This window comes from Piliocolobus tephrosceles, chromosome 8 (genome assembly GCF_002776525.5).
Source record: "Piliocolobus tephrosceles isolate RC106 chromosome 8, ASM277652v3, whole genome shotgun sequence".
NCBI classification, from domain to species: Eukaryota; Metazoa; Chordata; class Mammalia; order Primates; family Cercopithecidae; genus Piliocolobus; species Piliocolobus tephrosceles.
The window spans coordinates 120,615,015-120,626,987 of NC_045441.1; the positions used below are offsets into that span (position 1 = coordinate 120,615,015).

Here is an 11,973-nt window from a genome sequence, read left to right on the forward strand (position 1 = left end):
GAATTGGAAAAAACTGCTTTAAAGTTCATATGGAACCAAAAAAGAGCCCGCATTGCCAAGACAATCCTAAGTCAAAAGTTAGGTTTTTTAAGGAATTATGTCTGCTTTATCTACGTTGTCAGATTTTACCTCTGTTTTTGATAGTATTCTCTCTTTTTTCATTTCTAGGAAGTCTGTAGTGTTAATCTTGCTTTCATTTCTGGTACTGGCAATTTGTATTTTCCCTCCTTTGTAAAAAATTAGTCTGCCAGTGGTTTATAATTCTATCAGTCTTTCAAAGAACCAACTTTGTTAATTTTCTCTATTTTTTTCATGTTTTCTAGTCTATTGATTTATCTTTATTTCTTTTTTCTTGGCATATAATTTGATCATCGTTTTAATATTATTTGTGCTTATTTAGTTGAAGCAAGGAGTTCTATTATTCTCTTATTAAAATTTCAAGTTTTACACTCTATGCATTATGGCATAGATTTATTATATGTTACTTCATCTTTGTTTTTGAGATTATTTATGGAGGAAATCCATTCTTAAATAAAATTTTCACCTTATTTGCTGAAGATATTCTTTGACAAAAATATTTTAAAATAAGTTTAAAAATAATATGAATATTAAAGTGTGCATTTACATCAACTTCATTGTCAAAATACTGTTCTTCCTGCCTAATATCCCTTCATTTCACTTAATTAATACTGCTAGATTACTCTTCTTAGAATATTGCCTTTTTATGTTGTATCTTGCTTTAGAAACCACCAGTAGTTCTTTATTGCCTGCAAGATCATAAACTGTCTCCTCTGTCAGTCATTCATCAGGCTTCCTATGTCCACTTTATACATCAATTCTGTTATTTCTGCAGCAAGAACTCTTCATCTCAGTCATAACTGCATACACTGTTTTAACAAGTATATTTTTGCCTTTGTTTCTCTTCTAGAAAAAATAATCTGAAATTGTGAAAGAGCCCAGTTTTTGACTGTTGTGCACAAGGGCGTAGATTTGCTATCTTACTTCCTAGTTTTGTGACAGTGAACTCTGTGAAATGGTGATAATAATTCCATACGGGGTTGTTATAAGGATTAAATGGAACACACACATACACAGTAATAGTGTAAACAGAACTTCGGAGTTGTTTAACAAACATTAGTTTCCTTTCCTTTCCCCCTTTCAACTAATTAACCCTGTGCAATTGAAGTTCTTTTTTCCCCCATGAATCCTTTTGACTATACTACAATATGTTTTATGTTTTATTGGGTCCTGTGATACAGGTGATACCAGCTAACTAATTTATTGATAAATACTATTCTTAATATTATTCCCTATTTATTTACTGTAGCTGTGCTGTTTATTCAATCAGGAAAATTAATTTTACAATGCAAAGGATGGATAAAGAAGTCATAGACTTGGATTCTTACTAGTTTCTGCCACTAGCATAATAAAGGTATCATCCCGGTCTTAATATTTTCTTGCTAGGGTTGTGTTTTGTCATCTTTAAAAGGAGAAAACTAAACTAGAGATTTTATTTTTTTTTATTATACTCTAAGTTCTAGGGTACATGTGCACAATGTGCAGGTTTGATAGGTGAGTATACACGTGCCATGTTGGTTTGCTGCACCCATCAACTCATCATTTACATTAGGTATTTCTCCTAATGCTATCCCTACTCCTGCCGCCCATCCCATGACAGTCCCCGGTGTGTAATGTTCCCCACCCTGTGTCCAAGTGATTAAACTGGAGATTTTATTGATGTTTCTTCTAATTTTGAAATTCACTGATTCTAAATATTCTTGGAGTACCTCTTTTGTGCTAGAGTCTGATGAGAAATACAAAAATGTTCATAAAGACCAAACATGTCTTAAAGTAGATTGTCATGTAATAGGGAATTGAACTCTGTGCACAAACGACTAAAATGCAGTGCAGTATATGGTAGAAACCATATAGATGTTATAAATAGAGTGCCATAAGCTGCAGTGTAGTTCATTTCATCTTTCGTGGTAGATTTTAAGCATTTCTAAGGTAAGATTTGTGTCTCCTGCTTACTGCTTTTGCTTTTCTTTAGAGAGTTAAGGCTAGTGTTGGACTCATATTGGTTGACTTGATGTGAGTTTCTGAGAAACCTTTTAATGAAAGATAATAAAAAAGGGCATTTAATTTGTCTTTTATTTGTTCTTTGATTTTTTTTTTGTTTTTTGTTTTTTTTTGCTCTTTCATTTGTTTATTTATTTATTTTCTCTCTCTCTCTCTCTCTACAGAATGGTCCTAGTGCCAGATCGTGTCATAAAATGTGCATTGACATTCAACGGAGGCAAATCTACACATTGGGGCGTTATTTGGATTCCTCTGTGAGGAACAGCAAATCTCTGAAAAGTGACTTCTATCGTTATGACATTGATACAAACACGTGGATGTTACTAAGTGAGGATACTGCTGCTGATGGAGGGCCAAAATTGGTGTTTGATCATCAGGTTTGATGCACAGTTAAATATATGATGGAATTAATCAGCGCTTAGTGATTCTTGCAATTAGAGTTTATGTTAGATATTATGCTGAGTTTTCTAGTAGTGCTTCCATGACAAATACCTATGATAGATAATAATAATTGTTGTTTCAGTAGGTATAAAGTTATTCTTTAAATTTTTTTCTCTTGTTTGTTGCAGGGCAAAATACAAAAATCTCAGGACATATATTGTTGATTTATAGAAACTTTAGAGAGTAGATGGAGTAATATTAGGAAAAACACATTTAGTTTTATAATGCATATGCATAAATCATAACAATAGCAACTTACTCTTTTAATTATATTTCTTATTCTACATTCCTATAAGAAATGGAAAATCGCTTTATAATGAACTAGATGAAATCTAGAGCTTTTCTTCCAGTTAGAGTGAAATATATTTTGTTTATAGTCACAAAAGTTTATAAACCTAGAGACGAATTTGACATACTAAATTAAACTCAGCACCAGTAGAAATTATACAATAATGTTGTTGACTAGAAGACTGAACATAGCCTCATTGTAAGCCATTTTAATATTAATATACATGTAGCTCTCATTAGCCCCATCATTGTCATTATCATTGTTACCTGTCTTTGAATACTTATTCCATAGAAAGTCAATGTAGGTCAAAAAAGACAGTAACCATTTTGAATTCTATAAGCAAGTTTTTACCTGGCTCAACCCACATCCCAAGTTTTTTTTTTTTTTGATGTATTGAGGAGAAAAAGACTTTAAAAATCTGTAACTCTCTGTTGATGAACATAAATTATCTAGTATTCGGGAAATGGGAGGTGGTGCTAGAATTATGACAAAACCTAGGTGAGACCTAAAATCTTATCTAGGAGTCAGAACCCAGGGTCTTTGTTTATTGTGTATTTATAGATTTTTGTTAATTCTTTGCTTTTAAACTATCCTATTGCCATATTTCTATTAACATATAATTGTTAATAGGAGAGTGGTAAGGAGAGGAAGAGTGAGTTATGCCTATCAAGTTAAGTGGTAGGTAGAAAATCAGAACCAGTATTCTTCGAAATACTCCCCAGCTTAAATTTGGAACTTCTGTTGGCTCTATTTAACTGAGCTCCACAAAGCTATGCACATCCCTGCTGACACCCTCAATGTTCTTCATGTGGAAAATAAGCATGCCAAGAAAAGTTAGGCTGGTTCTGATCTTTCAGAAACATCAGCAGATAATATTGTTAGGGAACAATTTCTTCTCTTGTTCCCAAATGTTGATGTATTTCTTTTACAAAAGATGCTGATGTCTTTTTTTTTTTTTTTTTTTGTAACAGGTTGAAAAAAAGAATAGCTTAGGAGTAGCATGTAGAGAGTTCTTGGGTGTGGCCTTTGTTTCTCTTGACTTTTATAAAATAGGATGTTTCTTGGAAGCTGGGTACTGTTAAATAATACGTGGTTTTCAACTGATTAGGTGGTACAGCAGAACACTGGGGGTGAAGAAACAAGGATTTCAGTACTAATTCAGCCAACAACTAGCCCTGTAACAGTGAGCAAGTAATTTGTATACTCCTGCATTTTGCTATTCTATTTCATACAAATAAAGCTATAAGTTAGAACTTAAACTTGTAGTGTTTATGACACTCCAAAAATAGCTTGTGGTGTTCATGACAATTTAGGATTTAACACTTAATATTCAAATTTGATAAAAATATGAGAAAGCTATATGATACAAACATGCCTAAAAGCTATTTGCCATTTTTAATTTTAACATATTTAAAAAATAAAATTTAAAGACTTCTGGATTTCTTAAGAACATAGTGGCAGTTTAGTTCTCAAGCTTTCCTTGATATTGCTTTGTGTGGTTTTCCAGGAATAATGGTAATCAAGCAAAAAGATTTAAACACACACACACTCTCTCTCTTAGCAAAATCAAGAGCCAGAGTAAACCTACAACTCCCAACGCCTTGTAAATTTAACCAAAAACAACTGAAATACTCAGAACTTTTGTTGAAGTCCACAACAGTATAATAGGGAGGGCTGGGAAAAGCAGAGGGAGCCTAGCAGTTGTATATCATAGTGAGAAGTGTCAGGGACAGGGCACAGATTGCACCCAGGGCAGCCACTGGAAGAATCAGTGAATTAACATGTGTAAAGTACCCAGAAAGATCCAGAGGTGATATATGTCAGAAAGCACTATTTTGTAAAAGTGAAGGAAATGCAGTGGAAATGATGGCTCCTTTTGCAATGACCAGTAAGAAATTTGGGGAGCTCAAAGCTTGAAATCAACCCTGTAAGCCAGATGAGATTCATAGAATTAGAGAAGATATGGCTTCACCTGAAGTGCCATATTTTGAAGGAACCATTCAATTCAGTAGCAACAGAGGAAGGAGTTCTTGAGCAAGAATATCTGCCTTCCACAGAAATCCTCTGTAAAGTCATCTGGTCCAGGGAAATTCAACTCAATTATATATGAAAAACTAAAAAGCAACAAATAACAAAGCTTTAGAGAGACATTCTAAAGAAAAACAATAAAAAGAAAAATAACAGTAAATGAAAGTTATATCCCAGTATATTGCCCCTTTCAGAAATGAAGACTTATCTACAAAGAGCATAAAGAAGGATAGGTAATGATCATACAGCATAGGAATAAGATAAAACAAAGAGGTAAAAATGATTAACCGGGGAAGGTAGGCAGAGGAGAGCCAACATATATGTAATTGGAGACTTTAAAGAAGAAAACCAAAACCATGGAAAAAACAAATATTTATCAATTGAATTCAAGAACATTTTCCTGAAGAAAGATTTTACTCCACATATCAAATGGGCATACTATATTCAGAAAAAGTTGACCCAAATACTTAACTCTAAGATATATATTAATAACATTGACTGTAAAAGATAAGAGATCATTTTATAGCAAGTAGACAAAATGATCAAGTCACCTATAAGAGAACTAAAATGGGACCGGTATCAGATTTCTCTACATCTCCTTTCAGTGCCAGGAGATAATAGAGCAACATCTAGAAGACATTCAAGAAAAGACAGTGTGAGCCAAGAATTTTATATCTAGCCAAACTGTCCTTCAAGTGTAATCACTTTTTGTGGAAATTACTAGAAAATGGAAAGTGAGCTAGCCAAGAAGTAGCAGGAAGAACTTCAGTTGAAGAATTGAAGATCTCAGCTCATTGATATTCTCACTGGGTCATGAGGTATTTTTGGAGGTTTGTAGAAGGGAAGGTGGTAGGTTGGGTAACACTGGATACTTAGAAGGCTTTATAGCAGTATCTTCAAATTTTGTGAGGAGGAGATTATTTTGAACCCAACCAAACCCTTACCAATCTTGTATTCCTGTGATAGGGTAAAATAAAGTCATTCTCAGATTCAAAAAATGATTTTTCCCAGGAAAATAAGTGGTTATCCACTATTTGTTTGATTTTAAAAATTAAATATCTAACCCCTGACATAATAAATGAATAGTCTTTAAACTTTTGGCTTTAAAGATTTTTTTAAGTCTTTGATGGAAGAGACATTTATCATACAGAGTTCAATAAGTTACTAGCTTTTCAGAAATTTTTTTCGGAAAGTAAAAATGACAAAACAAGGCCAGGCGCGGTGGCTCAAGCCTGTAATCCCAGCACTTTGGGAGGCCGAGACGGGCAGATCACGAGGTCAGGAGATTGAGACCATCCTGGCTAACACGGTGAAACCCCGTCTCTACTAAAAAAATACAAAAAACTAGCCGGGCGAGGTGGCAGACACCTGTAGTCCCAGCTACTCGGGAGGCTGAGGCAGGAGAATGGCCTAAACCTGGGAGGCGGAGCTTGCAGTGAGCTGAGATCCGGCCACTGCATTCCAGCCTGGGCGACAGAGCGAGACTCCGTCTCAAAAAAAAAAAAAAAAAAAAAAAAAAATGACAAAACAAATCAAAAGAGTGGAAATCAAATATTAAAAGGTTTCTTGGTTTAGACTGGTGTCCTAGGAAGAACTACCAAGATAAGGATGTTTATACTTCAGCCCTGCAAACAAATGAGAGTAAGCCACATCAAAATTAAGCTTGAATATCCTCAAAAAGAAAGAAACTCTCTTTGTAGCCATATGAAGTAGAAAGGTAGGGGGGTGGTAACAAGGATTGGCCATTAGTATGAATCTGTGAGTTAATAAAAAATGGAAATAAACTCATTTAATGTGAGTCCCTAAAGATTTTCAGCATAGTTCCCAGATATTTGGAGTGATTGAGTCTGAAGTACTTCAGCAAGGGAAATGTGACCCAGCTCCATTGGAGCCCTCAACGGAGGCAGTAGTTGGATGGGGCCAAACTGAGTTGTCTTCAGCAATGTGCTGATTTTAACTATATGATCATTTAAAAAATAGGAATACTTTCTGTGGTATGCCAGACATCTTTGTTTTTCAACCATATTTACCAAGATTTCACCCTTGGGGAATAGATTTGCATCTTAATTTATAGAAGTCTTTGAGAAACCTGGGAAATGGCTAATGAGGTGGATCTTTTTAGGGGTAGATAAAAATTAGGAGATGTTAGAATCTTTTCTTTTTAATAATAATAACCTCAATTTTTTAAAAAAACCTTTAAAATTATGAAAATAGCCAAGCACGGTAGCTCATGCCTGTAATCCCAGAACTTTGGGAAGCCAAGGCGGGCGGATCACCTGAGGTTGGGAGTTCAAGACCAGCCTGACCAAATGGAGTAACACCGTCTCTAGTAAAAATGCAGTATTATCCTGGCATGGTGGCATATGCAGGTAATCCCAGCTACCCAGGAGGCTGAGGCAAGAGAATTGCTTGAACCTGGGAGGCAGAGGTTGCGGTGAGCCGAGCTCATGTTGTTGCACTCTAGCCTGGGCAATAAGAGCGAAACTGTCTCGGGGGGAAAAAAAAAATATATATATATATATATATATTTTATTTAAAATATACAAAAATACATAAGTAGCAGAAGTAATTTGGTAGGAGAATTGAATATCAAATGTTTAGTTTTTTTTTTTTTTTAGCAAAACATAGATGTTTTGTGTACACAATTTATTCTTTATATAAATGCCACTTACATTCAACAGCTAATTCCCAACTTGGATTTATGTATTATTTGAAACAGAATTTGATTCTTACTGTCTCATGACAAATGGCTGTTTTCTCATACATTTTTATGAAAAGCTACAATCTTGAGTTGGAAGAACGGAAGACTAAAGCTTGACTTTTAAACATGAAGTGTATAGCTTAATTCAAAGAAAATTAAATTAATAGTGCTATGTTAAAAGCAGATAGAGTTCTTTACAATGTAGAAGTCAGTCTGGAGACTTGATTGTTGTAAATGTCTTTTTGTTTGTTTGTTCTACTGTTTTGTAATAATTTGAAGGGTTTTATAAAAATAAATGCAGAGAGATGAATTTAGCTGTACCACTCTTATTTGCGTATCTGATCGCTTAATAAATGGTAGTAATATTAATAGGATGCTTGCCTAGAATGAAAGGGAATTTTAATAAGGAGAGTATGATCACTGTTCACCCGGAATATGATAAGTATTCACTCTTACGTATAAATCAACACCTCATGTATCATTGGTTGATTTTGGTAAAAATTATGCAGTTTCAAGAAAGCAGAAAGCTGTTTATCCCAACGTGTTTTTACTCTCACTGGGAAAAATGGCAACTTGAAAAAGTATTTAGAAACTTGCATATAATAATCAGGGGTGGTATTTAGTGTCATTAGGGACCAAGTTTAGTTTTTTTTGAGAATGTAAAACTGTACATGTTGGTTTTGTTTTAGTACATATGACAGGAACAAACTAAAACTATTCAATCTGTTGCCTTGTTCTGATAGATGTGTATGGACTCAGAAAAACATATGATCTACACTTTTGGTGGTAGAATTTTGACTTGTAATGGCAGCGTAGATGACAGCAGAGCCAGTGAACCACAATTCAGTGGCTTATTTGCTTTCAACTGTCAATGTCAAACCTGGAAACTTCTTCGAGAGGACTCCTGTAATGCTGGGCCTGAGGACATCCAGTCTCGAATAGGACACTGCATGCTATTCCACTCAGTAAGAATATTCCATACATTGCGTAAATGTTATTTTATCATGTATACCTAGATAGGAAAAGAAGTGGTGAAATCTGATTCTTCAGGAAGCGATAAAAACTTTTCTTTAGAAATAAATGATTAGTGTAGCAATGACAGAGAAAGACAAAACTTCTTTAACAGTGAACTGTTGGCTAATTATGAGACTCTTCGCATCAGCCTGGTAATTCATAAGTAGTTATTACCTGACTACTAATCTAGGCAATCTTACGACTAATTTCACTGCTTAAATCGATTTTGTAGCTTTGTTCCTTTCTTAAGTCTTTCCACTTACTAATTTCTCTTAGTAATTAGAAGGACAATTTCTTTCTCTCTTCTTATTTTCCCTTCTGCTATTCTCCATTAAGTACAAAGAATTTAAGATTTGATTTTATGGAATTAGAATTTACATGTATCAGCAATGGTCAGGCACAGTGGATTACTTGAGGCCAGAAGTTCGAGACCAGCCTGGCCAACATGGCGAAACCCCATCTTTAGTAAAAATACAAAACTTAGCCTGGCATGGTGACCTGTGCCTGTAGTCCCATCTACTTGGGAGGCTGAGGTGGGAGAATGGCTTGAACCCAGAAGGCAAAAGCAGTGAGCCAAGATCATGCCATTGCACTCCACCCTGGGTGACAGAGCAAGATTCTGTCTCAATAATAATAATAATAATAAATGTATCAGCAAAACCAACATACAGACTTTTTTTTTTTAACCTTTTCAGATGTTTTAATGAAATCTTGGTCTTCTTTCTGTGAACACAGCTTTAAAACAATATCATGGAATATTTTAAACATGTTCTTTAACATGTATTTTAAACATGTTTTTCTCTGTACAAAGTGGAGAGGATAATATAATTAATAATACATTTTTGTGTGCTCATTTGTTAGTTTCAGCAGTCATCAATAATTGCTCATTTTTCATACAACTATTCCACTTTAATTTCATTCATTTTCTTGATGTTTCTTTGATTTTTAAGTTTATTCTTAAATTTTACTGTGCTGGAGTATTTTTAAAATTTTTATTATTCCTTTCTTGTTACAGCACCTGCTGTAGTGTTTTAAAGCAGATCCCAGATACTGTATCATTATACTTGTAAATACTACTATAGTGTATAATTGTAACAGATAAGGGCTTTTTAAAAACATAATTACAGTTGGGTGTGTTGGTGCACACCTGTGGTCCCAGCTACCCAGGAGGCTGAGGATTGCTGGAGCCCAGTTCTGGGCCACATTGCACTGTGCTTAATCAGTTGTTCATACTAAGTTTGGCATCAGTATGGTTACCTCCCAGACCGAAGGACCAGTATGTTGCTTAAGTAGAGGTTAATTGGCTAAGTCAGAAACAGAACAGGTCAAAACTCCCATGCTGATCAATAGTGCGATCGCTCCTGTAATAGCCACTGTGCTCCAGCCTGGGCAATATAGCAAGACTCTCTCTCTTAAAAAAAAAAAGAGAAAAGAAAACATAACTGTAGTATCATTATCAACCAAAATAAAAGCAGTTCTTTAATATCATTTAATATTCTATCTGTGTTCTTTTTTTCTAATATACTGAAAAATATCTTTATTTGGTTGGTTTGTTTAAGTCAAGATTCAAAAAAGGTATTTTGCATTTGGTTGTTATGTCTCATACTTTTTAAAAAAAATTGTAATAGTACTCTTTCCTCCTATTCCCTATTCCCGCCCACATACAACCGACTAAGCGAGACATTTGTGCTCTAGAATCTCCCACGTTTCCAGTTTTGATTTTGATTTTATCTTTGTAGTGTAATTCAATGTGTTCCTCTTTCGTATTTCCTATAAACTGGTCATTGCACTCAGAGGCTTGATTTTATTTAATTTTATTATTATTATTATTATTATTTTTTTTTTTTTTTGTTTTTGTTTTTGAGACGGAGTCTCGCTCTGTCGCCCGGGCTGGAGTGCAGTGGCCAGATCTCAGCTCACTGCAAGCTCCGCCTCCCAAGTTTACGCCATTCTCCTGCCTCAGCCTCCGGAGTAGCTGGGGACTACAGGCGCCCGCCACCTTGCCCGGCTAGTTTTTTTTTTTTTGTATTTTTTAGTAGAGACGGGGTTTCACTGTGTTAGCCAGGATGGTCTCGATCTCCTGACCTCGTGATCCGCCCATCTCGGCCTCCCAAAGTGCTGGGATTACAGGCTTGAGCCACCGCGCCCGGCCAGAGGCTTGATTTTAGATTCACTGTCTTTTTTGGCGGCTGGGGAGAGTGTGCAAGAATACTTCATAGACACCCTGATTGCAAAATATAAAGAGGCATTTAATAACTGGTTGTCATGCTTTCGATGATGTTAATAGGTTGGGTGTTATTAGCCTGACTGATCAATTATAAAGTTTTCTTTCAAACTTGTGCCTAATGGTTTTTGTAGCCTTTCATTGCCTAAATTTCGTTAGGATGTGTAATATGGTGATTTTTCTAATGATGTCATTTCCTCTGCATTTATTAAGTGTGTGATTCTCCTAATATGGAGGGGGAAAAAAAAAACTTCCTCTCATTAACTTTTTGGTTACCCTGAAATGTAAAGCATACTGAATAGGCAGTATAAATGTTTGATTGTTTTCCTTTATTGTTTTTCATATTAATGAGTTAACTTTGAGGCTCCAAAGCTAACCAATGATAAGTGTACAGAAATTTTATTATGAAGTATTTTACATATCGGTGTATTTCTATCCAGTGCTGTCATTCTTCTTCTTTTATTTTGAGACAGAGTTTTGTTTTTGTTGCCCAGGCTGGAGTGCAGTGGTGCAGTCTTGGCTCACTGCAACCTCAGCCTCCCAATTTCAAGCGATTCTTCTGCCTCAGCCTCCCAAGTAGCTGGGATTACAGGCATGCACCACCACGCCCAGCTAACTTTTTGTATTTAGTAGAGACAGAGTTTCACCATGTTGGCCAGGCTCGTCTCGAACTCCTGACCTCAGGTGATCCACCTGCCTCTGCCTCCTAAAGTGCTGGGATTACAGGCATGAGCCACTGTACCTGGCCACTTTCTTGATGCTCAAATTTTTCTCTTTGGCTAGTAGGAGCACCCCCACCACCACCACATATTTATGTATCTTTTTTTGTAAGAGAAAAATTAAATCATGAGTTCATACTGATTTGTCTAATTCAAATAAAATATTTTTTATCTTAATGTCTTCTATTTTGTAACTTTATAGCTTTTCTTTTTTTTTAGAGATAGAGTCTTGCTCTGCCACCCTGGCTGGAGTGCAGATCATAGCTCACTACAGCCTTGAGTGTCAGGGCTCAAATGATCCTCTCACCTTAACCTCCCAAGTAGCTAAAACTACAGGTGTGTACCACCACAGCTGGGTTTGTTGTTGTTGTAGTAGTAGTAGTAGTAGTAGTAGTAGTAGAAGTAGAAGAAGTAGAAGTAGTAGAAGAAGTAGAAGTAGAAGTAGAAGTAGAAGTAGAAGTAGAAGTAGAAGTAGAAG

At 35.4% G+C, this 11,973-nt stretch overlaps 1 protein-coding gene across 5 annotated transcripts in view; it reads left to right on the top strand.

Moving 5' to 3' along the window:
* Positions 1-11,973, top strand: part of MKLN1 (muskelin 1) — a 163,897-nt gene that overhangs the window by 108,693 nt on the left and 43,231 nt on the right. For all 5 annotated transcript variants that reach the window (XM_023207840.1, XM_023207837.1, XM_023207841.1 and 2 more), the window contains 2 exons: positions 2,244-2,456; positions 8,282-8,503. In XM_023207840.1, the coding sequence (XP_023063608.1) occupies positions 2,244-2,456; positions 8,282-8,503 (435 nt within the window). The remainder of the gene's footprint in view (positions 1-2,243; positions 2,457-8,281; positions 8,504-11,973) is intronic.